The sequence below is a fragment of the Salvelinus alpinus genome, chromosome 1, assembly GCF_045679555.1.
Source record: "Salvelinus alpinus chromosome 1, SLU_Salpinus.1, whole genome shotgun sequence".
NCBI classification, from domain to species: Eukaryota; Metazoa; Chordata; class Actinopteri; order Salmoniformes; family Salmonidae; genus Salvelinus; species Salvelinus alpinus.
The window spans coordinates 52,654,305-52,681,010 of record NC_092086.1 but is presented as its reverse complement, the minus strand read 5'-3'; the positions used below and the strand labels follow the sequence as shown (position 1 = coordinate 52,681,010).

At 46.1% G+C, this 26,706-nt stretch overlaps 1 protein-coding gene across 1 annotated transcript in view; it reads right to left on the bottom strand.

Annotated features, from left to right (window-relative positions):
• Positions 1 to 26,706, bottom strand: part of LOC139580153 (neurabin-2-like) — a 56,473-nt gene that overhangs the window by 6,546 nt on the left and 23,221 nt on the right. Inside the window, exons 3-9 of the mRNA XM_071408698.1 lie at positions 9,496 to 9,628; positions 8,128 to 8,248; positions 7,909 to 8,013; positions 5,153 to 5,288; positions 3,123 to 3,266; positions 2,909 to 2,962; positions 2,537 to 2,766 (exon numbers count right to left, since the gene is read on the bottom strand). Coding sequence (XP_071264799.1) covers positions 2,537 to 2,766; positions 2,909 to 2,962; positions 3,123 to 3,266; positions 5,153 to 5,288; positions 7,909 to 8,013; positions 8,128 to 8,248; positions 9,496 to 9,628 — 923 coding nt within the window. The remainder of the gene's footprint in view (positions 1 to 2,536; positions 2,767 to 2,908; positions 2,963 to 3,122; positions 3,267 to 5,152; positions 5,289 to 7,908; positions 8,014 to 8,127; positions 8,249 to 9,495; positions 9,629 to 26,706) is intronic.

Genomic DNA, 26,706 nt, shown 5'->3' with positions numbered 1-26,706 from the left:
CCAGGCATTTTTCATCTTTGAACTTACACTTTCATAGTATTACCACGACAACCGGCAAAACAGTTTGTCTTTCAATCACCCAAGTGGGTATAACCAATGAGGAGATGGCACGTGGGTACTTGCTTCTATAAACCAATGAGGAGATGGGAGAGGCAGGACTTGCAGCGCGATCTGTGTCAGAAATAGGAATGACTTCTATTTTAGCCCTTGGCAACGCAAACACTTATTGGCGCGAGCGAGCAATAATTGAATAACATGGATTTATACATTTATTTTGCAACGCTCGCGCACGCGACGTGTCCGGTCTGGTCAGCATGTAAGACAGAATTAGTTGCTTTATGCGTGCTGTACGTTACGCCATGACACGTCACGATGTAACGTACAGTCGGAGAGGTCAGTTTTTAAAAATTTTCTCCAATGCTATAGACCCATTACCATGTCAATCAACGCTTGAATAGAAATGTAGTTCACACCCCAAATTCTGATGTCAACACAGTCGCTACAGTCCCATTAGTTTTCTTTGCAGCCTTGTTTGAATGCCGCGGTTGCGCACATTTGTACGGAATGGGGTTAGCGTACGTTACACCCTACCGCCTGTGTCTGCCTCGGTCAAGCACCGCTTGCCTCTCTTCCCAGACTTGTTGATGGAGAGTCCGGTCCCACCTTGGTTACCCAGTCGCAGAGGTGAGCTAGCTATTACTAGCTATTCCTGCCTCCCCACAGTGGAGTTGCTGGGGTAGCTCTTTTGTTTAGTATATGTAGCGTTAAGTTGCTTGGTTATTCTAAAATGGAAAATGCTGCGGTCAAAGAGGCTAGCTAGCCTAGCTTATGCTAAAAAAACCTCCTGCCTAACGTTGGCTAGCATGCTAGCATGCTTAACTTCCTGCGAGTGAAACTTAATATCTTTTCCCCCGGCGTTATAGTAACCTCATCCCCATTTCCCTCTGGAGTTGGAGGGAATGAAGGAAACAGTGCCAAGGCGAAAGCCATGTCAAACGGGGTGATACGTCAGCCATTGCCAGAGCCCCCTTTGCCCATAAAGGGTCCGGGCTTCATGTAGGCTATACAGTCTCACGGAAGCACAACTCATGTTGGAAGCGTGTTTAATGCTGCCCCCTCTGTTACCCTGCGTTCCATGGGGATCAAGAGGTATATCAATCTCCCCAGGGTAACAGTGACAAGTTGGGTCGCCCCTCCCCCATAGGTGGCTCATTACTGGGAATTATTGTGGATTCCTGCCTGTAGCTCACTAGTCCCTATGAGGTGTTTAGTGATACAGGTTATGGGCTCTCTAGGCGATTAGTGGGTTGTTGGTAGCAGAGTCAAGGGAACGATCAGGGTTTGACGCGATCATACTATTATCCCACATGCAGTCTCTGGTTCATATGAGCTGTCTGTCTCCAGCTCAACGCTTTTCATTCCTGGGATTTAGATTTAATTCCGAATCGCCCCCGTCTGTTACAACAGAAGGGTTCTGTTTTTCAGAGCCGTCTATCCCATTCCCAGCTAGATTACAAGGCGCTTTGGTCGCCAGACCTATGACTGGTCGGTAGGATAAAGTTTTCCCTGTCTATTTTTTATGCGTGCGGTCCAGCGCTAGATGCCAGTCGGTTACCAGAACACATCTTACCGCCTAAACTGACAGACGCTCGTTGTGACAACAGTACTTCCAAGTGTCACGGCCAATTAACCTTGACACATAACCGGAGCCTGTGAACCTTGGCACATAAACACAGTTTTTTCAACCGAGTTCCAGTGTTCACTGGTGTTAAAAGTGTTGTCTCCCATATGCGAGTTCGATGAAAAGCGTTCCTTCATGTTTAGACACACGGTTGTCAAGAGTGGTGGAAATGGAAGTACAACCAATCTCTCCAAGTCTACAAGGTGGTGTCTCGCCCCTTCAGATGTCACTTCACGGGAGTCTCACCGTCTGCTCCAACCAATGGCGCAGTGTCGCCCTGGATCATGCCAACAGTGACGTCAGGTTACAGGCTACAATTTGTTGTGCTGCCCCCACGCTTCTGCAGCCTCATCACATCGACTGTTCCCGAGGCCTCAGTGCTCGTTTGGAGAGAGGAAATATACTCCCGTCTCCAATCCGAGTGATTCCTATGTCGAAGATCCGGGACTGCTGGTACAGCTGGTATTCCTGGTTACGTAAAGGGACAAGCGTTTGAGCTTTGGTGCCAAGATAAAGGACTTGTTCCTTTTCAGTACTCGTTGTCTCAGACTGGCCGCCCGTTCCTGGGCTCAGTGAAGAGTGGAATTAAATTGAAGGAATTAATCTGAGCCTCACGTTTATCACCTGTGGAAGGCGGGGCTTCCAGCGAGATACAGATTTCATTGGCCTCGTCAGGCATGATTGTAGATCCTTCAACCAAAGGAATTTAAGTAATTGAACCGATGTAGGTCGTTTTAATAACAAAAAACCTGCAATTTCGGTTAATTGCTCAGCACTACCTCCTACAAACCCCAGAATCCTCCATTCCTCTCCCTCCTACAAACCCCCAGAATCCCCCTTATTTATCAGCCTTACTTCTGCTGGTATTCCTTGATGAGGCGCTTGGCCTTGCTGTACTTGCGCTCCAGGGTCTGGTACTGGGCCTGTGTCTCCTTCAGGTGTTCGTCCACCGCCTGACACAGACTCTGGGCCTCCATCCAGTAGCCCTCCAGCTTCTCCATGCGCTCCTTGTTCTCCCGAACGCTCTGCTCCAGCTGGGCACGCTCCATGCGCCAGCGCAGCTTGTCCTGCTCTGAATGCGCCAGCTACATAAGGGAAGAAAGTGTCAAGTTTACTCCTGTATACTTCTAGTTTACTCCTGGACTGTGTGTTTTAGTCAAGGGTTAACGTGGGCCTGTGAAACCAGTCCTATGTTTGTTGGAGAATTGATTTTGGAGCAGGTCTAACCTTTCTCTTCAGCTGTTGAATCTCAGCCTGAGTGACTGCATGTTTTATCTGTAGCTATAGAGGGAGAGAGAGGTAAATTTTTTTTTAACTCCATGGTTCACTCCAGCACAATGTCTCATCTCATACGCTCTCTCAACAAGAAGTTGAATTGAATATAACTTTTTCTCCATTTCGAGACGAACATTTGCCTTTGGCGTCAAGCCTCCCTGCTCACCTCTTTGAACTTGTGTGCCATTTTCTCAGGGTCCATCTCCATGGGGGAGAGCATGTCCTCATTCTCCGCCAGGTCAAACACCTCTATGGCGTTGGGGAACATGGGGCTCATCTCCTCCTCCTCGTCCGTGGCATACTCACCTGTCTGGAGGACATTCAGAAGATTCAGAGTATATTCACAATATATTCAGGGAGTGCATATAGACAAATTCCTGTCATGTTTCGGTCTTGTTGTGAACCAACAATGTCACACAGTCACCATACCTGCCTATGTAACTACCATTTGAAGTAAATACATGGTTTCACCAATGGGAAACCAACGTTTTTTGGGGTTCCTCGCAGGATAGGCCTCCATTTCTATTTCTCATCAATGTTTTCCCTCTACCCTAAAATGGCCACTAGATGGTAAAGTTGAGCTTAGAGGAAAAAGCCATCCAGGAGTAGAATGCTAGTGGGCCAGAATTGACACCCTTGAATTGGGCAACCACCATTTTATGTTTACCAGGGAAGCCTGTCAAAAGGCAAAGCTTGTCAGGGGACTCCGTAGCTGCAGTGACGGGAATCTTTGCTGAGAAATAGTTTACATACAAATTTGTCTATAATCGTTCTGTTGATTGATGCAATAAATCCCACTATACTGTACCGTCTATACGGACCTGGTGAGGTCAATAACACACACACACACACACACACACACACACACACACACACACACACACACACACACACACACACACACACACACACACACACACACACACACACACACACACACACACACACCTCTGCTTGAAAGTCCACCTTCACACACACACACTGAACTCCAACACACTCACTCCTAACACCTCCCACCTCACGCACACACAACACAAAGACCGACACACAGCCATTCCAAATATTCCTTAAACAACAGCCGCCTGGGACAAGCCCCAACAAAGGTTTCCTAACCTTGTCACACCAATGAGTCACTCTCTCTGAGGGAATGCCACACACACCCACAGCCCCCCCGCCTATCAACCCTGGTCTGTCTGCCCGTCTGAACCCTCCCAGTTGGACCAAGCATCAAAGCCCTGAACGCGCCTGTCACAACAACACTGTCTGATGTGTCAACTCTCCAAACGTGCTGAAAATGTTTACACTGTTTGAACGTTGCATAGCCAACCGGAGTTGGGGGAGAAACTAACAAAGCACGGAGACTGAGGGATTAGCCGGAGTCACACAGGACAATGCCATCAAACGATGCCTACCCATGAAAACAAGACCAAATAACAACTACTATTCATTTTTAAACATATTAGAAAGGACGTGTATGTTAACTGGTAAGGCATCTTTAGCAGGAAATGACATTGATGCAGGCTCAGATCTGTTGGGAGGGGGGCATGTTCTGATGGGGAGACACAGTGTGATGGAATACCAGACCTGGGTCGTGGCATCTGGTCCGTACTTGTCGGTCTTTCACACCCAAACCCAGACATCTATTGAACTTAACAAGGAGACGGATTCAATTATTCAAGCATTTCCTCTCCATGGAAGAGACTGAGGGGGGACAAGGAGCTGAGAAAATTGCTGGGCTTCATGCCACAACGCTTTCCCCTACCGCCTCTGTCCTTATTCAGCCACTTTTCAAAGATCTGAGATGACTGGGCAGGTATAAAGCACTGTGTGCACCTAGGTTCGTTCACATTGCTTACACCTATCCAGTCCTGTTAGATCAGTGAAGGGGGAGGTGAACAAGGAGTGTTCTTTCTAGAATTTCTAGTTGTATTATTCCATTGTGAAGGGAGGCTGATGGAACATCTGTAAGGGTTTGGGGAGAAAGTGTCAAACGCTTCATTAGCGCCATCTTGTTTTGTCATATTATTGACTGACGGAACGAGTGAAGATGTTGTGGATGGGCTGAAGCAATCTTTTTCATTGTGTGTGTGTGTGTGTGTGTGTGTGTGACCAGGGCCCTATGGGAACTGGTCAGAAGTAGTGCACCATAGAGGGAATCGGATGCCATTTGGGACACAGCAATTGTGAGCCCCTCACCTCCTCGTCCTCCTCCATGTACTGGCTGTAACGCTGCTCCATCATCTCTTTCTGCCAGCGCTCCTGCTCCAGGGTCTGCTGGATCAGCTGGGCCACCTCGCTCTGCTCACCTGGCTTCTCTCGGCCAATCATGAACCTGCATGGGCAACAACGACCAACGGGGTGAGTGGGAAGGCATGTCTGTCAAGGAGTAGCCAATGGGAAACCTAGGATAGGGTTTAGTGGGTAGTAAGGTAAACCTAGGGTAGGGTTTAGTGGGTAGTAAGGTAAACCTAGGGTAGGGTTTAGTGGGTAGTAAGGTAAACCTAGGATAGGGTTTAGTGGGTAGTAAGGTAAACCTAGGGTAGGGTTTTGTGGGTAGTAAGGTAAACCTAGAGTAGGGTTTAGTGGGTAGTAAGGTAAACCTAGGGTAGGGTGGTTAAGTTTAGGTCTAGTGGTTGCAACGTCAGAAGATACACAGTAGAATGTAGATAAATATGCTATAATCATAGAAGAACCATACTGTAGACTTTAAATAACACATCAGTTACATTTTCCACGAAAATAGCCCCCCACAGATGACAAACAAGTGCAAGCCAGGGCAGCAACATTTGATGGGGAGTGAAAGTTACAGCTTGTGCCTGGAAGGAACATGACACTCACTGTACATGGATGGATGAGTTGACATTGTAACGAGTAGAAAATGTGATAAGATTATGCTGAGGGAGAAAGACAATTCAGTGAATAAGTGCAGCACGCCATCAGAAGATTGTGTCTGAAATGGAACCATATTCCCTATTTAGTGCACTACTTTTGCCCAGAGCGCTATATAGGGAATAGATTGCCATTTTAGACACGGCCTTTTTCTATGTATCACAGAGAATAACAATGAAATAAACAAAGCATGAGAGGACATGCATGTTTTATAGAACGAGTGACTGAAGCGCCTACAGAGTTACCCTGTTCCAGATGGGACCCTTAAGACCGCGACACCAGTTCTGGCTGTCACACGTTTGTCCAATGGAATGGAAAGACCTCAACTGGACGGTTGCCTGGGGATCATTTTTCACACCCAAGCATGTGTGCAAAGCAGCCAGATGCACAGTGACACGTAAGACAAAGGAAACCACGTCGCTGTAGCTAATACCACGTTGTACTAAAAGGGATTCTTTCAACAGAACATATCATCTTCCTTCATGTTGGTGCACTAGACAATATGACGAAAACAATCATTTCTAAATCTATTCTAACGTGATATATTGTTGTACACCTAATATGGTTCACTGCAGAAGAAAAGAAATGGCATTGATCATTACATCATAAAAATCCCTGAAGTGAGATTTGAACTAACAAACCTCTGGTCACCAATCTATATCCCTGCCTGAGACTAGACTACCACACATGCGCAATGAGACCCCAGAGAGAGGTAGCTATATAATTCAACATGACTGCCCGGCATCACTGTGGCATTCAGTGTGGGCGGGGGTTTCGTGATGAGTGTGTGAGGGTTAAGAACCCACTAGGGTGCCCCTTTCTTGCCTGAGGAGAAATAACTCCGTGGTGGTCAAAAGGAAGGAAGAAACGGTGACTAGGAATCTAACCACTATGTGGAAAAGCCAAGCTGTGCACGGAAAAAGATGTCAAGCAAATATGACACCTAACCTCTCCAGCGTTTTCAAAACAAACCACGCCATCTATGTTCCGCGACTATGCTGAAGCATATTTACCAGAGAGACGGCGCTTCTAATTTTGGACCACCTGTCCGTGCAACCAGTCAGCAGCCTGTGAGGGGGATCGACGGATGTGTTAATCAATGAATATTCACAAGCTCAGAGACACGCTCCATCCAGGATGTAGGACATGAGAAGTGGAAGTGGAAAACAACCAGGCCTTGTCTGGAACCGTTTGTACGTGTGAATCTGCAAGTATCCCCCTGCCACCATCTGTACAAACCCATCCTACCTTGGATGAGGTCATACACCAGCATTCTCCAGAGAATTTTGTCTACAGACAAATCCATTTTCTGGATTTTGATTAAACAGGGGGTACAAAACTGAACAATAGGTGGCAAATTCACTTTGAACAAAGGTGCTTCCACAAGGGGAGACAAGAGTCCGATTGGGCAGGCGATAACATTTCTGGGGCATCCCTCCCTCTCTTCCTCCCTCCCTCCTTTGATTACAGTCCGTAGTGTTAGACAGCAGCCTGAGCTTGGTCCGAGAGTCAGGTTGGACCAGGCTGTTTTATAAATAGCTTCGCCGCTCCCTCACCGACACCGGCCTCTCCGCTATCTCCCTGGGATCCAGGCTCATGTATTCAAATCAGGCTGTCCAATCTCTGGGTGGCTGTGATGTGAAGATATGGAGAGACGTCTCTGCTCGCCTAGCTACACTACAGTCAAACTGCCCCGCCAATTAACACAAGGACCCCCACAGGCAGTTAATAATGCAGGAGAGAGGGATGAGAGCGGAGGGATGAGGGGATTAGAGGTGGGAATGGGGAGAGAGGGATTCCAATTGTGATCCAGTCTGAAGGGAGGTAGAGTTATGGTACTTGGGAGCAATAGTGTGTTTGGTTCCCCATCACCAGTCTTTATACAGTTCTGTATCTAGACCCCTTCTCTCCAATCCCATGCTTAGTTTCTCATAACAGATTTTGTCAGGGTACTGTTGAACCATATTTGACCAGAGTGCAGTAAATACACTATAGATACTGTACCAATAGCTTGATGTTGAAACAGAAGTGTTTACTGACAGCTATTGAGTGAGGGTTCTTACTTGACAGTGCCGGTGGTGTTCCTGAGGACGGAGGCAGCAAAGGCCTGGGTCACGCCCACCAGACTGGTCCCATCCACCTCCACGATCAGGTCATTCACCTGGATCCTGCAGGGGAGGGAGGGAGAGAGTGATAGTGAACAACAGGAAAAGAGGATGAGGAGCAAGCGGGGGAAAAAAATCATTTTGGGATACACTGCTGAAACACAGATTGTTCAGAACCTCTCATCTCGGTGTGCAGCTCCTCCGTCAGTGACCGTCTTGACGAAGATGCCCAGTTTCTCCAGACCCATGTCCGCCCCGGCACCCATGCCGATGATGCTGATCCCCAGACCGTCCCCATCTGTGGAGAAGAGGGGATAGGAGATAGGAAATGGGGAAATAACCTCATAAAGATGAGTGTCTTCCCAAGACAAACTTCCATAAGGACTAATTCAAGGTACGTTGGAACACTCAACAAAAAAAGAGCAGAGATTGATTTATTTTGCTCCCTTTAATCCATCGTTGTGTCTCAATGGGCCACTAGGCTAGAAATAGGCGCTAAGTGCAGTGGTCACTGAGGAAGATGTCGAAACGTCATTGACCTGTTCACATCCTGTACAATGGATTAAAGTCAGCAAAAATACATCACTCTGCTCTTTTTTTGTTGAGTCCTCCTTTTGGAAGTTTTTCTTGGTAAGCCATTCATGATTTTTGTCATGGTTGTTAAGCTCCCCTCCTTTCCTTTGTTCGCTGAAGCGAGAAGGCCCACCTGAACTCTAACCTCATATTCTCCCTTCCCAATGTAAGGAAATAAATTTAATAAAATGGGGGACCTTAACTGAAAGATACAGTAGCTAGCTAAAGCTACTACGCCACTTTGAATACACAGGCATTATCCGTATTAGAACCCAATTAGCCACTGCTAATCTAGTGTAATATAAATCCAGTAAGGAGATAACGGGCGACTCTGGATTCATTAGTGACCACTAAGGTGTTCGCTCGTCATGCAAATATATGTGGCTAGCAGATTTGTGAGGGAAAAGGTAAAGGTTACTTAAATATTTCAACTAGCTAGTTGAAGCAATTCGAGCACCCGAGTGGCACAACGGTCTAAGGCACTGCATCTCAGTGCAAGAGTCGTCACTACGGTCCCTGGTTCGAATCCAGGCTGTGTCACATCCGGCCGTGATTGTGAGTCCCATAGGGCGGCGCACAATTGGCCCAGCGTCGTCCGGGGTAGGCCGTCATTGTAAATAAGAATTTGTTCTTAATTAACTGAAGGTAATATTTTTTTACTTTTTTTAATGGAAACTACAGACTTCACTGAAAATGTTTAGCTACTAGTTGTAGCTTTAATAGTTACAGTTAAATGTTTACAATTAATTCTCTCTGTTTATGTCTTTCTGTTGTACTGGTTTATGCTATTGAACTCCAAAGCGACAGTCGTGTGCATACATTTTACCTATGTTTGGGCCTTCGGGAATCAAACCCACGGCCCTTGGTGTTGCAAGCGCCATGCTCTACCGACTGAGCCATGCAGGACTAACAATATACTGTGAGGTTCAGTAGGGTTCTGTAATGCTCTAGAAGATTCCACCACGTTTCTACCTTTCTCCAATTCCACAGGGAAGAGGTCCAGTCTCTCCACCCTCTTCTCCAGCTCGTACTCAGCCGACGCCGCCATGGGATCCACGTCATCATTACGCCGGTCGTAGTCCTCGTTGGAGTACGTGGTGAACACCTGCCGAGAGAAGACAAAAAGGTCATAGGTCAGCTCGACACTCACCAACGCGCAAGGTTTACACCACAACAGGTTTCCCATAGAGAAGACATGTCCTCTAGAACAGTAGTGCATCCTCAGTTTTCTTCTTGTCATGTGAGCCGTTACATACCTTAGAGAGCTATTTAGAACTTGTCTGAAATGTCCAGATCAACTAGCCCATGTTTGCTAATGGTTTTTTTTTGCCCATAGATGTTGTCATTTTCTTGTCACTCAAATATCACATGAACACATATTAGACGTGGCAAAATCGATAGAATTGCGAGAAAATTTGCTTAAAATCTGCAACATTTCCTTTGCATCCCATGACAAAATGTGGAGAATTGCAGGAAATACGCTTTAAACCTGCACATTTCTCTCCACCCACAAGAGGGGTGTGAACAGTTTGTGTCATGATCTGTGCTTGTGCCCATGGAAATAGACGTGGCACGTGCGCAGGCTGTTCCCCGATGCTGGAAGGGGGGCCCCCCGAGTGAAAAACTTTGGGAACCCTTGCTCTAGAAAATGATCTACGGTCAGTTTAGCCTGTTCACCACTAATGGTTAAGGATAAGACTACGGGAAGAGTAAGCTGATCCTAAATCTGTGCCTACAGGCCTCTACCCGGAGCTAAAAGGAGAGCCAGGCAGGCAAGGCGCTAACAGGGCGGAAGGAGACGCCTCCAGTAGCCAGACAGACAGGGGTGGTGTTATATACGGCTCGCTGACACAAACACACACCCTCATGGCTTCTCGCTGAGCTAATGGCTTCTCATCCAACCTAATAAAGTCCATCTAGTTTAATGTGTGTGAGTGCGAGAGAGAGGAGAGAGCGTGTGTGTATTTAAGGCCTCTGTCCTCCCTCTGCAGCTAGCCAAATTCACTCTGGCAGTGAGGACATACTTCTGGGGGGGTGTTGGAGTGCCATGTTACGCTGGCAACTTGTGGGTGTGGAGAGCAGTGGTGAGGGTGCTCCAGTGAGCGGCTAGGTGGGGTGTATTTTAGTGCTACTCAGGCGATTTATATTTAACAGGGGGATATATTTTTCATAACCTCCCGTCCTGTATTAGTGTATTAGAGAGGTGTCCGGGCAGGTAGGGGCGTTTTTTTGGTACGTGTTCTGCTTTCAGAGAGATGAGGTTTAATATTTGAAATGGGGTCATGCACGTGGCCGTGGCCACACACACACACACACACACACACACACACACACACACACACACACACACACACACACACACACACACACACACACACACACACACACACACACACACACACACACACACACACACACACACACACACACACACACACACACCGGTCATGGCGTTTCACATGTATTATTCATATCATAAATTGGGAGGAATCCTTTATTCAGTTATTTGATCTGATCCAGGGTTGCCATGACAACATTATTAATATGCATTTTGAATTCCATTGTAAACCCCCCCCCCCCCCCCCACCAACTAATCAGATGAACAACAACAGCTCTAACAGAGTTGTCCACAAGCGTGCTAAGAGGGTCAAGTATAAATAAGGTGGATTTCCTCTTGCTGAGGTTAAAGGATAAACACAACCCTCAACCTTTAGGATTTTGTACTGCTAGAATTCTAACCCCATATCCCCTAGTGGCCTGGTCCAGTTCTATGCTATCTAGGCCCAGTGAGCAAAATATGCCCAAAGACATCTTTTCAACGTCTTGTGCTCATAGGAGGGGAGTAAAGAAGGTAGATGGGACACAGATGTGAGAAATAATTAAAAAGTAGGCAACAAGGGAATTGAGTTCATCAGCTGGTCAGGGGAGAATGTAATGAGCCGTGTGGTTTTTAACAGGAACTGGAGGTTTACTGTGTGAGAGGCAGAAGGAGAAGAGGCGAAAAGAAAACATGACAAACAAGGTTTTGGAATTCAGCATTGGTTCAAGTCCTCGAATCTCCTCCTCAAGGTTCGGCGTTCCATAGAGTGACACGAACACCGTCTGCCTCGTGAGCTCTTACGAAACGAAGCTGAGACCTGACACTTCAATTTTCAAGTTGGTTTATTTGTCACATGCACAAGTACAATGAAATGCTGAAATGCTTAACTTAATAACTTGCAAGGCCCTCCCCAACAATGCAGGATTCAATATCAAAATAGTACAACTTTAAAAAAATGTTTTTAACAAAATGACAGAAACACCTAAATAAAGTGTAGGAATGTGATGCGTCTTGTCAAGTGAAAGACGTCACTTTATCAGCCGCTCTATTGAGGGCTGCTAGTAGGTGTGTCACGTCCCTCTGCTCCAAAAAGGCAGTAGCTTCATATTTACTACTGTGCAAGCCAGATCACTAACCCTAGTAAATACCAACACCTGTTAGCTTTCTTTCACACCAGAGACGGACTACTTATCACAAAGCCACACTGAACCAAGCCCAACCGTAAATCAACACGATTTTAACTGATGAGGGCCCTATTTACATATCATTTGCATAACACCTCCCGAATGGAATATAAGCCGACAAACTATGCCACAAACTATTTTACAGCTCATTTCAGCTGGTGAAAACCCAGCAGCGCCATCCAGATGTTTAAAAAACAGAAACCTTTCGTCCTAAGACAGCTCTGGATAAGTTACCTTACACTACACCATAGCATAAGAAAAGGAACAGCCATTTCAAAGCACATTAACCAGAAGTGTGTTTTCGCATAATATCATATGATTGGCCCTATGTAGCAGCCAGCGAAGATTATTTTTTCTCTCTCCAGCTATTAGATAACTACAACCAGACAGTCTATGGATGTGTCCCAAATAGCAACATTAAAGCAGCCCCTCGCACCTCTCTGATTCAGAGGGGTTGGGTTAAATGCAGAAGACACATTTCGGGTTGAATGCATTCAGTTGTGCGACTGACTAGGTATCATCTTTCTCTTTCAGAAAGTATTCATACCGCTTGAGTTATTCCACATTTTGTTGCGTTACAGCCTGAATTCAAAATGTATTCTATATTTTTTCTTCACCCAATTACACACAATACCCCATAATGACAAAGTGAAAACATGTTTTTTTTTTTTTTTTTAATGTTTGCTAATTTATTGAGTAAGAAATACAGAAATATCTAATATCTCTGTCTGTTGGAAAGCAGACTGAACCAGGTTTTCTTCTAAGATTCTCCCTGCGCTTAGCTCTATGCGCTATTCTGTTTCTTTTAAAAAAATTACCTAGTCCTTGCTGTTTACAAGCATACTCATGATGCAGCCAACACCATGCTTGAAAATATGAAGAGTGGTACTCAGTGATGTGTTGGATTTGCCCCAAACATAACACTTTGTGTTCAGGACATAAAGTTCATTTCTTTGCCACATTTTTTGCAGTTTTACTTTAGTTTTGTTGCATGTTTTGGAATATTTGTATTATGTACAGGCTTCCTTCTTTTCACTCTTACATTTAGGTTAGTATTGCGGAGTAACTACAAATCCTCAGTTCTCCTATCACAGCCATTAAACTCTAACTTTTTTTAAAGTCACCATTGGCCTCACAGTGAAGTCACTGAGCGGTTTCCTTCCTCTCCAGCAACTGAGTTAGGAAGGACACATATAGTATCTTTGTAGTGAATGAGTGTATCGATACACCACTGAAAGTGTACTAATAACTTCACCATGCTCAAAAGGATATTCAATGTCTGTTTTATTTTTTTTACCCATCTACCCCTAGAAGGTGCCCTTCTTTGTGAGGCATTGGAAAACCTCCCTGATCTTTGTGGTTGAACCTGTTTGAAATTCACTGCTCGACTGAGGGACCTTACAGACAATTGTATGTGTGAGGTATAGAGACGAGGTAGTCATTCTAAAATCATGTTAAACACAATTATTGCACAGTCCATGCAACTTATGTGACTTGTTAAGCACATTTTTACAGTATTTAGGCTTGAATATTTAAAGTGAGAGGGATATAGAATGATTGGGTCGGTCAGAGAAAATAAATAAAACAAGCATAAAAATCCTTAAATATCCCATAGGAACTTTCTTTCGCAACCTTGTTTTTGACCTCTCCCTCCACACACATCCCATCAATCTCACTCTCTCTGCCTAGGAGCATCAATATTTTATCAAATGCATTGTAATCTTGACTCTGCTTTTCAAGAATATCTCACCTGAGCTCTCTCAACGGCTTCCCCACTCTGTGTGAATACCATCACCATGGTCACGTGATGCCCGTCGCCATAGCAACCCGCAGCTTGGCAAATGTTAGTTTGACACCAGTTTCTCTCTCTCTTTGTCTCCCTCTCCCCAGGCTGCAGTCAGAGGGCAGTTTTTTTCCCCAGTCTCAGCATCTCTCTCGGTCTAGACTTCAGGGAATTCATTTTACACATACACACAAACACTCACACGCTTTTTAAAACGTGCACGGCACACACATTTGAAAAACCCTGTGTGTTTTCAGTGTCTCCACTATCATGGCGTATTGCCCAGTTAAATTGTGAACATCAAATTAAGCTATTTGACATTTGAAAACGTAATCTACAATAACTTTGACAATATGGCCCGAATTAGCGGAAGCTTCAATAATCAGTCAGAACATTAAAGATACTGCCTGCGCTCACTCGATATGAAAAAGCTGACCAGCTCAATGATATCTCTCTATACTGATCTCTATCTTCCTATAGAGTCAATTATGAAATGTGCTGTACTAAAACTATAATGGACAAAATCTAAGTAATGGCTTTTAGAGCTGTAATAAGAATGAGGACAGACACAGAGAGGTATGTGCTGTAGCTGTTAGTAGAGCATAACGCAACGCCAGTATAGTGGGTTCGATTCCTGGGACTACTCGTAGGTAAAATGTTTGCAAGCATGACTAAGTCGCTTCGGATAGAAGTATCTGCTGAATGGAATATATTACTGAACAAAAATATAAACGCAAAGTGTTGGTCCCATGTTTCATGAGCTAAAATAAAAGATCCTAGACATTTTCCATACGCACAAAAAGCTACATTTCTCAATTTTTGCACAAATTTGTTTACTTCCCTGTTAGTGAGTATTTCCCCTTTGCCAAGATAATCCATCCACTGACCCGGGTGGCATATCAAGAAGCTGATTAAACAGCATGAACATTACACAGGTGCACCTTGTGCCGGGGACAAATAAAGGTCACTAAAATGTGCAGTTTTGTTACACAACGCCACAGATGTTTATCTTTTCAAGTTTTTAGGGGGCATGCATTTGGCATGCTGACTGGAGGAATGTCCACCAGAGCTGTTGCCAGAGAATTTAATGTTCATTTCTCTACCATAAGCCACCTCCAACGTCATTTTTGAGAATTTGACAGTATGTCCAACCGGCCTCACGTGTAACCAAGCCAGCCCAGGACCTCCACTTCCCGGCTTCTTCACCTACGGGATCATCTGAGACCAGCCACTCAGACAACTGATGAAACCGAGTAGTATTTCTGTCTGTAATAAAGCCATTTTGTGGGGAAAAACTCATTCTTATTGGCTGGGCATAAGGGCATAATTTCATTTATTTCAATTGACTGATTTCCTTATATGAACTGTAAGTCAGTGAAATTGTTGCATTATATTTCTGTTCAGTATATTGGTATATAGGCCATATACCACAAACCCCCGAGGTGCCTTATTTCTATTATAAACTGGTTAGTGGTTACCAGCATGAAATACAACATGAGAATGAGGGCGGACTGAGAGAGCACATTTCAGATGACCTCAGAGATCCAGATATGACCAGTGGAAAATGAACGCAGCCAGCATGATTTCACAGCCATAAAACACCAGCCAAATGCAAACCAATAAAAAATAAAAAAAACTCTACAGCGGAGAGTGAAGTTATTGTTGTGACTCAGGGTGGCTAAGATAGTTACAGTAGCCAACAATTTTCAGATAATGTATCCATGTAGATGTGCAGTTAGCCTGTGTGCCTGACTACATGCCTGACTACATTCACCAATGCTATATTGTCATCTCGCCAGAGACACACAATGACACGGAGCAAAATCAGGCTAGCAAGCAGGCTACTGTATAGCACACAAATGTGAATAAATCATTTTGATAGTACAGTACGAGACCAAGTCTGAATTTTGGGCCCTGCTCTGGCCTCATCCCTAGCTGGCAGCTTGTAGTCCCCTGCCTGCCTGCCTGTCGTCCCCCTGGAGCTATACATTGATACAAGTAGCCAGCTGTGGCAGGGAGAGTGTCCGAATACCCGTACTTGCGTTCTAAATAGTAGACATTTAGGGTATGCAAAAATATTGCGTTTTATAGTTTGACATTTCGAACATTTAGTATGCTTTAAAATGCCAGGATGTCATACTCGTTTTGGCTTTTCATCTCGTAGAATTCCGCGGCACTCTATTGAGGAAGATAATCGTCTTTCGAGATCCACGTGTTTGACAACAACTGATAATCACATAAAGCGACGCGCTGTACCAAAATGAACGAATGGCTGGAATCAACACAATTGTGCATTAGATTGCGCATTCTCAGTAGGATGAGCCTAATATGGTGATGTGTGTTGCTTACTGCATTCGTTCTTACTAAACAGTGTGTTCTAAATAGTATGAAGTAGGATTAGCACACCTTATGTAGCTTTAGTAGGGAAGACAGACTTCTTACACTTCCATGGACTAACCCGATTCAGGGGGAGACCGAGAGAAAGAAATAAAAAAGAGAGAGAGAGGGTGGATAAAACAGATGCTCTGGTTGTTTTCAGTTTGTGGGAGCTGTTCTTAACAATTTATACAGGATCAGCTATTATTCCATCAATCTCCCAAATTATTCAGATGAAGAATGAGGGTAAATCTCAACCTAGATCTGTTAAGGGCAACCCCTACCTTCAGCGGGTTACTTAGGGAGATGGGTAGAAAGTGCCTGCGTCCCAAACGGTCCTATGGGCCCAGATTAAAAGTATAGGGAATAGGGTGCAATTTGGGACGCAACAGAGACAGTGAGGAATGTGGCTGGGCTGACCACTGTGTTTACCCATCTCCTGGTTCCTGCCTCTCAGCCATTCCACAGGATTTAGCTGGCATGTGGCTGGCACTACGCTAGCAGCAGAATAGCACGTTGCTAATGCTAACAGCATAGCAATAACAACCATAGCAGAGCCTGTTCCTTCTCTCTCGGCTCTGCCCAGCTGTATGTGTACTTCAGTGGGGTGGAGGGGGTGTGGTGGCTGGCTGGAGTGGGAGTGGTGGAGGGAGAGTGAGACATGAGGTAACATTCAGAAGGCGAACACCACGGACAAATGTAGGTAGAAGCTCTGGCAGTCAGCAGTTTAGACTCCAGTGAGGCAGGGCAGAGTTTGTGCGTAGGTTGTTTTTCCTTTTAAAAAAAGAAGCATATGGTTTCATGCGCCTTAAGAGCGATGAAAATTGGGCATGCGGGCCGATGTTTGACACTGTTGGCCTGGTTACCATTGAACACACACACACACACACACACACAGCATAGCTCTCAGCCAGGCCTGTGTGCACAGGGAATGTGACTAGAGTATTTTCAGCATCCCTCACGGAGGAACGCCATATAAATGCAATCAGTTTGGGCAATAGGCTCACGCATGTGATTAAAGCATGACGCAACCCGCAGAGAGAGAGAGCATCCCGGAGAAGGCCAGCATCCCGGAGTCGCCTCTTCACTGTTGACTTTGAGACTGGTGTTTTGTGGGTACTATTTAATGAAGTTGCCAGTTGACGACTTGTGAGGCGTCTGTTTCTCAAATTAGACACTCTAATGTACTTGTTCTCTTGCTCAGTTGTGCACCGGGGCTTCCCACTCCTCTTTCTATTCTGGTTAGAGCCCGTTTGCGCTGTTCTGTGAAGGGAGTAGTACACAGCATTGTACGAGATCTTCAGTTTCTTGGCAATTTCTCGCATGGAATAGCCTTTATATCTCAGAACAAGAATAGACTGACAAGTTTCAGAAGAAAGTCCTTTGTTTCTGGCCATTTTGAGCCTGTAATCAAACCCACAAATGCTGATGCTCCAGATACTCAACTAGTCTAAAGAAGGCCAGTGTTATTTCTTCTTTAATCAGAACAACAGTTGTCAGCTGTGCTAACATAATTGCAAGAGGGTTTTCTAATGATCAATTAGCCTCTTAAAATGATCAACTTGGATTAGTTAACACAACGTGCCATTGGAACACAGGAGTGATGGTTGCTGATAATGGGCCTCTGTACGCCTTTGTAGATATTCCATTAACTTCTTAGGGCTAGGGGTCCTGCTAGCGGGACAACTTCCGGTGAAACTGGAGGGTGCGCAATTCAAATAAATAATATGTATTTTAAACATTTATGTACATACAGTGAGGGAAAAAAGTATTTGATCCCCTGCTGATTTTGTACGTTTGCCCACTGACAAAGAAATTATCAGTCTATAATTTTAATGGTAGGTTTATTTGAACAGTGAGAGACAGAATAACAACAAAAATATCCAGAAAAACGCATGTCAAAAATGTTATAAATTGATTTGCATTTTAATGAGGGAAATAAGTATTTGACCCCCTCTCAATCAGAAAGATTTCTGGCACCCAGGTGTCTTTCATACAGGTAACGAGCTGAGATTAGGAGCACACTCTTAAAGGGAGTGCTCCTAATCTCAGTTTTTTACCTGTATAAAAGACACCTGTCCACAGAAGCAATCAATCAATCAGATTCCAAACTCTCCACCATGGCCAAGACCAAAGAGCTCTCCAAGGATGTCAGGGACAAGATTGTAGATCTACACAAGGCTGGAATGGGCTACAAGACCATTGCCAAGCAGCTTGGTGAGAAGGTGACAACAGTTGGTGCGATTATTCGCAAATGGAAGAAACACAAAAGAACTGTCAAACTCCCTCGGCCTGGGACTCCATGCAAGATCGCACCTCGTGGAGTTGCAATGATCATGAGAACGGTGAGGAATCAGCCCAGAACTACACAGGAGGATCTTGTCAATGATCTCAAGGCAGCTGGGACCATAGTCACCAAGAAAACAATTGGTAACACACTACGCCGTGAAGGACTGAAATTCTGCAGCGTCTGCAAGGTCCCCCTGCTCAAGAAAGCAAATATACATGCCCGTCTGAAGTTTGCCAATGAACATCTGAATGATTCAGAGGACAACTCGGTGAACGTGTTGTGGTCAGATGAGACCAAAATGGAGTTATTTGGCATCAACTCAACTTGCCGTGTTTAGAGGAGGAGGAATGCTGCCTATGACCCCAAGAAACCATCCCCACCGTCAAACATGGAGGTGGAAACATTATGTTTTTCTGCTAAGGGGACAGGACAACTTCACCGCATCAAAGGGACGATGGACGGGGCCATGTACCGTCAAATCTTGGGTGAAAACCTCCTTTCCTCAGCCAGGGTATTGAAAATGGGTCGTGGATGGGTATTCCAGCATGACAATGACCCAAAACACACGGCCAAGGCAACAAAGGAGTGGCTCAAGAAAAAGCACATTAAGGTCCTGGAGTGGCCTAGCCAGTCTCCAGACCTTAATCCCATAGAAAATCTGTGGAGGGAGCTGAAGGTTCGAGTTGCCAAACGTCAGCCTCGATACCTTAATGACTTGAAGAAGATCTGCAAAGAGGAGTGGGACAAAATCCCTCCTGAGATGTGTGCAAACCTGGTGGCCAACTACAAGAAACATCTGACCTCTGTGATTGCCAACAAGGGTTTTGCCACCAAGTACTAAGTCATGTTTTGCAGAGGGGTCAAATACTTATTTCCCTCATTAAAATGCAAATCAATTTATAACATTTGTGACATGCGTTTGTCTGGAGTTTTTTGTTGATATTCTGTCTCTCACTGTTCAAATAAACCTACCATTAAAATTACAGACTGATAATTTCTTTGTCAGTGGGCAAACGTACAAAATCAGCAGGGGATCAAATACTTTTTTCCCTCACTGTATGTGTCTTATATCGGCTGAAAGCTTAAATTCTTGTTAGCTATTACAGTGAAAACATGCCATGCGATTGTTTGAGGACGGCGCCCCACATCAAAATATTTTTCCACCGGCACAGGTTTCATACATTGACAAATAACGATTAAATATTCACTTACTTTTTGAAAATCTTCCTCTGATTTGTCATCCAAAGGGTCCCAGCTATAACATGTAGTCTCATTTTGTTAGATAAAATCCTTCTTTATATCCCCAAAAGTCTGTTTAGTTGGCGCCATCGATTTGAGTAATAATTTCTACAAACTTCAAAGTGTTTTCTTTCCAATGGTACCAATTATATGCACATCCTCGCTTCAGGGCCTGAGCTACAGGCAGTTTACTTTGGTCATGTCATTCAGACAGGAAGTGGAGAAAAAAGGGGCCTAGCCCTAAGTTAACAATCAGCCGTTTCCAGCTACAATAGTCATTTACAACATTAACAATGTCTACACTGTATTTCTGATCAATTTCATGTTATTTTAAATGGACCAAAATTCAAAAACAAGGACATTTATAAGTGACCAAAAACTTTTGAACAGTAGTGTACATTTAGAGTATCTGATTGATTTAGTTTAGCAACCAAATAGTTCCTTTTGGAAACAGTTTAAAACGATTAATAATTGAGATTCAGATTTTTTTTAAATACATTGCTCAAGGGAAAACAGCAGGTATACGCCTTTAATTCAAAGCCCTAATCCAACATTATAACACCAACTTTGTCCCAGCCACTATTTTACATTGCTGCTTTAGGCCTAAAAACATTAGCATAGCGTGCGAACAGCTACCACAGCAGGGGCAGGAGGATGCAGAGGAGGGTGTTTGCCTAGCTAAATAATCCACTTGGTGATCTGATAATGAACCTAAGGAGACATGCTGGTTTTAACAGTGGAGGGGAGAGGGACCACGCTGCTGGGGTTTAGAGAGGGAGGAAGGGAGGGAGGCGGGGGGACTGGGGAGAGACTATTTTGATGAAGATGTCCTGTCTAGATGTGCAGGTTTAGAGAAAGAGGGGCGAGAGAGAGAGAGCTAGGTGGTTTTGAGGGTTGGTTGATTTCCTTGTTGACTTGATGTGTTGCAGTCTGACAGCGCCCGCACACATGCGCACCATTAGCCTCAATCTGTCTGTATGTCTCTAGGGGGTTCATGTGTCACTACATCTGACAGCTAAGGGGTTGCTATGGTGTTACAATGGCGTCTGCCACGCCGTGGCGCGATCGCTGTATCATAGGGCTATAATCAGCAGAATACGCTCAAGACTGACTCTGCGACAGTCAGACACAACTGGGGAACGACAGGAAGCACAACATGACGACAGGAAGTGGTAGATACAGATCGAGCTTGTGTTCCACATCCCTTGTGACAGGCCTGTGTGTGCGCGCGCGTCGGTGTGTGTGTTTCCACTGTCAGACTTGTGGGGGGGGGGGGGGGGGTATTCTCTTCCTGTGTGTGTGTGTGTGTGTGTGTGTGTGTGTGTGTGTGTGTGTGTGTGTGTGTGTGTGTGTGTGTGTGTGTGTGTGTGTGTGTGTGTGTGTGTGTTTTCAAACGTATCTTCAATAGAGCTTTTGGGTGTTTTCCTGAAAATATAAACCACAAATAAAGCAGTGCCCAGTCTTATGACTCAACCCAAAGAAATCCGCCGCAAACCACCATTTGGGAAACACTGGTCTGAATCACTGTACACTGTAGCCTGTATAGTAGGCCTAAGCCTACAGATAAACAGTGCACCATTCTAGTCAATTAAACCATTCAGAAGATGCACACACACCAGTTGGTATTTGAAACGACCGTTCACAGTTGAAACACAATAAATGCCTCATATGCCTTTCTGTGAATTACTTGGGTTGTACAGCAGCTATGTTATTATGGCATCTTACCATAGCCAGAGGGAGGGACTGGCCAGTCTATTGTGTCAGGATGATGTGCCAGTAATGACATGGAGACTAAATCAAACCATTCACCCGATGCATTCTCAAAAGATGGCTTCAGAAACCATAAGATATACGTACTGTATACAGAGATCCCCTGGAACTAGAAACACAACCCCGCGGGATACTTTATAGCCTACAGTATACGTCACTGCGTGTCAGTCTGATCTATGCGCATTAAAACGTAGCAGCTAGCTAGCTAGCATGGCTATCCTTGGCTATCAATAATCACTGACACTAGCACCGACTATTCATTAGCTCCGTTACCATCAGATGGCATCGTAAAGTATTAGATTAGCAGTGGGACGTGTAGTCGTAGTAGAACACTGCAGGCACCACAGCAGTTGCCTGTGTAACAGTGGGGATACATGTCAGAAGATATGTATGAGGTCCTAGTATGTTAAAGCCTGGCAGGGTAGCAGCTACGCGCTATCAAATCAATGTGTTGTTAATACGAGGTCAACGCTCGGCGAGCGAAATTCATTAGAAGCATTCATTAGATCCATTTCTATCATACGGCGTGTCAACCGGTTAGATTAACAGGACGCGTATGAAATACAATATATTAAATCATATATTAGAAATATATAACAGCAGTAAAAAAATAAAAACGACAGACAGAGCTTTGATCTACTAAAAGGGATGGAATCCTCATGGAGACGAGAAAATCCCACGTTCCGTTTCCTCCCCGCTCTGCACCGCTCTGTCCACTCCTCTGGCCCCAGGCTCATTAGCATGGATAACCGATGGAGGAGTGAAGGGAGGGATAGACGCTCCTCTTTCTTTGAATGGAGGAGCAGAGGAGGAGGGAGAGGAGAGGGAGCAGACTAGCTGCAGGGCTTCTGGCTGTCATCGTCATCGTCATCAACACATTGAGCTAGCCAGGGCAGGGTACCAGGTTTGAGACCAGACCAGGGTTGAAGACGAAATCAGACTCAAGATTCAAGCCCACAACAACAACGTGGCTCGTGTACAGCACGTAAACAGAATTTTTTGGGGGGAGCTGAAGGAAAGCATTCATATAAATAACCTGTTGAGTTAATTACTGTATATGATATTGGCTGACTTGAATATCGATTCCTACCAGGGCTCAAACCAGATAAATGCATGAAACATAGTAGGTAAACCGCAGTAGCTAAGGACTGCGTCTGAGGCCATCGAGCTGAAGCGACGTTCAATTTCCTGTTCAATGAACCTTGCTTAGCTCCAACAAAACAACAAAAAAAAGCCTGGAGGCTCCAAGCCCGGAGGCCTCAAACGACAACAGATCTCCCAATGTTCCAAACACCATTTGGGGTTAAAAGATCAAAGCTTAAATAAATGCTATTGATCCCGTGATGTATGGCTGCTTTTAGTGGTCACCAATCAATAAAGCAATCACATTTCATTACGGTGTACACCCCAGCTGTAGCCAACTCAGTGGCCTTGTGTTTAGAGTGTCCCGCCCTGAGATTGGGAGTTCGATCCCCAAAAGGGTCATAACAAAGACTGTAAAAATGGGACCCAATTTGCTTGGCACTCAGCATTAAGGAGATAGATTGGGGGTAAGGCCCTGCGATAGACTAGCAACCTGTCTGGGGGGGGGGGGGGGGGGGGGGGGTTGTACTGGTACATCAAGCTGCCTCACGCTACAGAAACAGGAGATAGGCTCCTGCTCCTATGAGGCATGCTTACTTACAACCCAGCTGTATGAGGAGGAGAGACGGCAGGGGTGGAAGCTATCCCCTCATCGTGTCCCTGTAATTACACCGTGTCTCGGTTGACAGAGTACCACTCTGTTGATGGATAAGGTGATGCAGCTGAATATGAGACTCAGTAACGCGAGTCATTTGGCAACACAATCACCGTCATGTGAAAATTGTCATGCCCGTCACAAAACGATTATCACACTAGTCAGCATACCGACAAGCACCATCATCTCTGTCACATAATCAATGCACGTCCAATCAACATTCAATACGACTCTTATATCCAATATAACAGTATTAAATTGTGGATTTGGGGCTGTTATCACACGGCACTCTCTCACCTCTGCAGGGAGAGACACACTGGAGATTGACAAGCGAATCCTCGGTGTTCTGTCTGTTTAACCCTTCTAGGGCACACAGATAGACAGACGACGACTAGAAATGATTGAACTTATACAAACGTGCCGAGGGAGGGACAAAAGGAGTGTGAGGTAGGACGGGGGTGGGGGGTGCTGAGGAAGGGAGAGAGAGAGAGGAGGGGAAAGACGGGGGTGGGGGGTGCTGAGGAAGGGAGAGAGAGAGGGGGGGGGGGAAAGACGGGCGTGGGGGGTGCTGAGGAAGGGAGAGAGAGGAGGAGGGGAAAGACAGGGGTGGGGGATGCTGAGGGAGGGAGAGAGAGGAGGGGAAAGACAGGAGTGGGGGGTGCTGAGGGAGGGAGAGAGAGGAGAGGAAAGACAGGGGTGGGGGTGCTGAGGGAGGGAGGGGGAGAGGAAAGACAGGGGTGGGGGGTGCTGAGGGAGGGAGAGAGAGAGAGGAGGGGAAAGACAGGGGTGGGGGGTGCTGAGGGAGGGAGAGAGAGGAGGGGAAAGACAGGGGTGGGGGGTGCTGAGGGAGGGAGAGAGAGGAGGGGAAAGACAGGGGTGGGGGGTGCTGAGGGAGGGAGAGAGAGAGAGGAGGGGAAAGACAGGGGTGGGGGGTGCTGAGGGAGGGAGAGAGAGGAGGGGAAAGACAGGGGTGGGGGGTGCTGAGGGAGGGAGAGAGAGGAGGGGAAAGACAGGGGTGGGGGGTGCTGAGGGAGGGAGAGAGAGAGAGGAGGGGAAAGACAGGGGTGGGGGGTGCTGAGGGAGGGAGAGAGAGGAGGGGAAAGACAGGGGTGGGGGGTGCTGAGGGAGGGAGAGAGAGGAGGGGAAAGACAGGAGTGGGGGGTGCTGAGGGAGGGAGAGAGAGGAGAGGAAAGACAGGGGTGGGGGTGCTGAGGGAGGGAGGGGGAGAGGAAAGACAGGGGTGGGGGGTACTGAGGGAGGGAGGGGGAGAGGAAAGACAGGAGTGGGGGGTGATGAGGGAGGGAGGGGGAGAGGAAAGACAGGAGTGGGGGGTGATGAGGGAGGGAGGGGGAGAGGAAAGACAGGAGTGGGGGGTGATGAGGGAGGGAGAGAGAGGAGGAGAGCAATAGAGGGAGTGACGCTCTCCTCCCTGCTAATCAACAATGAGGAGAGAGAGATGGCGAGAGGAATGCAGCATTCCCTCTGTTCTAATAACCCCTTACTTCTCCCCAGAAGGAGTGAGGGAGAAAATGAAGGACAGAGCACTCTTCAGTTCTGTTATTGGCCCTGTACGTAATGAGAAACAGAGCGAGCAGTGAGAGGGCGAGCGAGAACTAGGATGTGGATAGGGAGAAAGAGAGCAATACAACGAGTGAGAACTAGGATGTGGATAGGGAGAAAGAGAGAACTACAACGAGAGAGAACTACAACGAGAGAGCGTATCTGGCTGTAAACGGCATGGTAGTTGAGGTGTTTGTTCCTGGTCCCTCCACCATGATGGATGGGGACAGTACTGCAGGTCAGAGCGATCCACCATCGATTTTACAAATAAGAAATGACAAGTCAACACGCAGAGTTGAACACTCTCCGTTTAGAGTTAAAAAAAACTAAGGAATGAAGTGTTTCACTGGCAGGCCGGTTATCCATCTTTCTAATGGTGTGAGCCTTGCTAACACCTTCAAGTTTCCCACATTATATCTTGATGGGATCTTTTGAAACGACAAGCCTTGCCCACCAAGGATCCAACATTGCAGAAGCCACAATAGTCAAATGCCTCCTCCCAAAATTGCCCCCACTCCTTCTGCACAACAACCGCCATTGAAAATAGAAAGGCCCTCGACGCACTCCTACCAGCAGGAGTGTCACTGCAGAAGAGAGAGAGAGAGAGAGAGAGAGAGAGAGAGAGAGAGAGAGAGAGTGTATATGAATGTCTCCTCTCTTCTCTCCATCTTCCCTCCTCCAACCTGGCAAGAAAAAGAAACATCCGTCCTTGTATTGGAGGGGTGCTGAATGCTGCAGTGTCCCCTCCCTCCTCCTCCTCCTCCATCATCCCCCCTCTTTCTCTCCTCCCTTCTCGCCATGCTGACCCAGTGAGCAGTACTGACGTCAAACCCCCCCCCATTGGGACAGCCCCCGCCACTGGAGCAGCTGGACCAATCACAGCACTGCTACTGCTGCCACAGAGCACACTGGCTGTCAGAGACCGTCCAATCAGCTTAGAGAGAATGGAGGAGGGCTTACACACACGCTCACCAATATAACTACACACACACACGTATAAAGATACGAACACTCTCTCCTACATACTGGCCAGATGGCCACAGATACACATTAAGAATGCACAAATGGTCTCCCCCTTTCTCTTTTACACACACACACACACACACACACACACACACACACACACACACACACACACACACACACACACACACACACACACACACACACACACACACACACACACACACACACACACACACACACACACACACACACACACACACACACACACACACACACACACACACAAGGGCAGTCATTGAGTTATGTCTGATGAAGAAGCAGGGGCATGTCTCTCTGGCTCTTTTAGAGGTCATGTCCTTCTCAGCCTGCAGCCTTTTAATGATGAACACCCATAAATACCCCTGCTGCTGGTGTACTGTACTGTACCGCTGGTAGGGAACTGCTACTGCACGTTATGTCACGGGGAAACACTAGCTGTAGAACTGTCCACACATTGGGTTACTACAATGTATGTGTGTGTTTCCATACAGTATACACTTCCATCTCAGCCTTAGCAGCTGTAAAAGCCTGATTATGCCCTTTCGATGCTCACAGGTCCTTTATTTCTCTCTGGCCACGGGACCGAGGCCGATAACGGGCGCATTACACTGACCAAAATGGCTGTCCTTTGGCAACACAAAAGAGGCTCAGTAGCGTGGAGGGAAAAGGGTCAGGGGTCAAAAGGCATGACGCCCAGCCTACCACCCCCCCTCCCCCCCAGGGCACTGTCTCCGTCACAGCCTCTCTGTCCCATTGGCTGAGACTGGCTACTGCCTCCGAGGTCACGGCTGCTAGTAGCCACTGCTGTTGTTTAACTGTAAACTCTGCACAGTTACAATTATGTTAGTGAGAGACATCTGCCAGTGCTTCTAGCCTACCGCTACTAGCAACAATACAGCTACTTTAACTGAACTACTA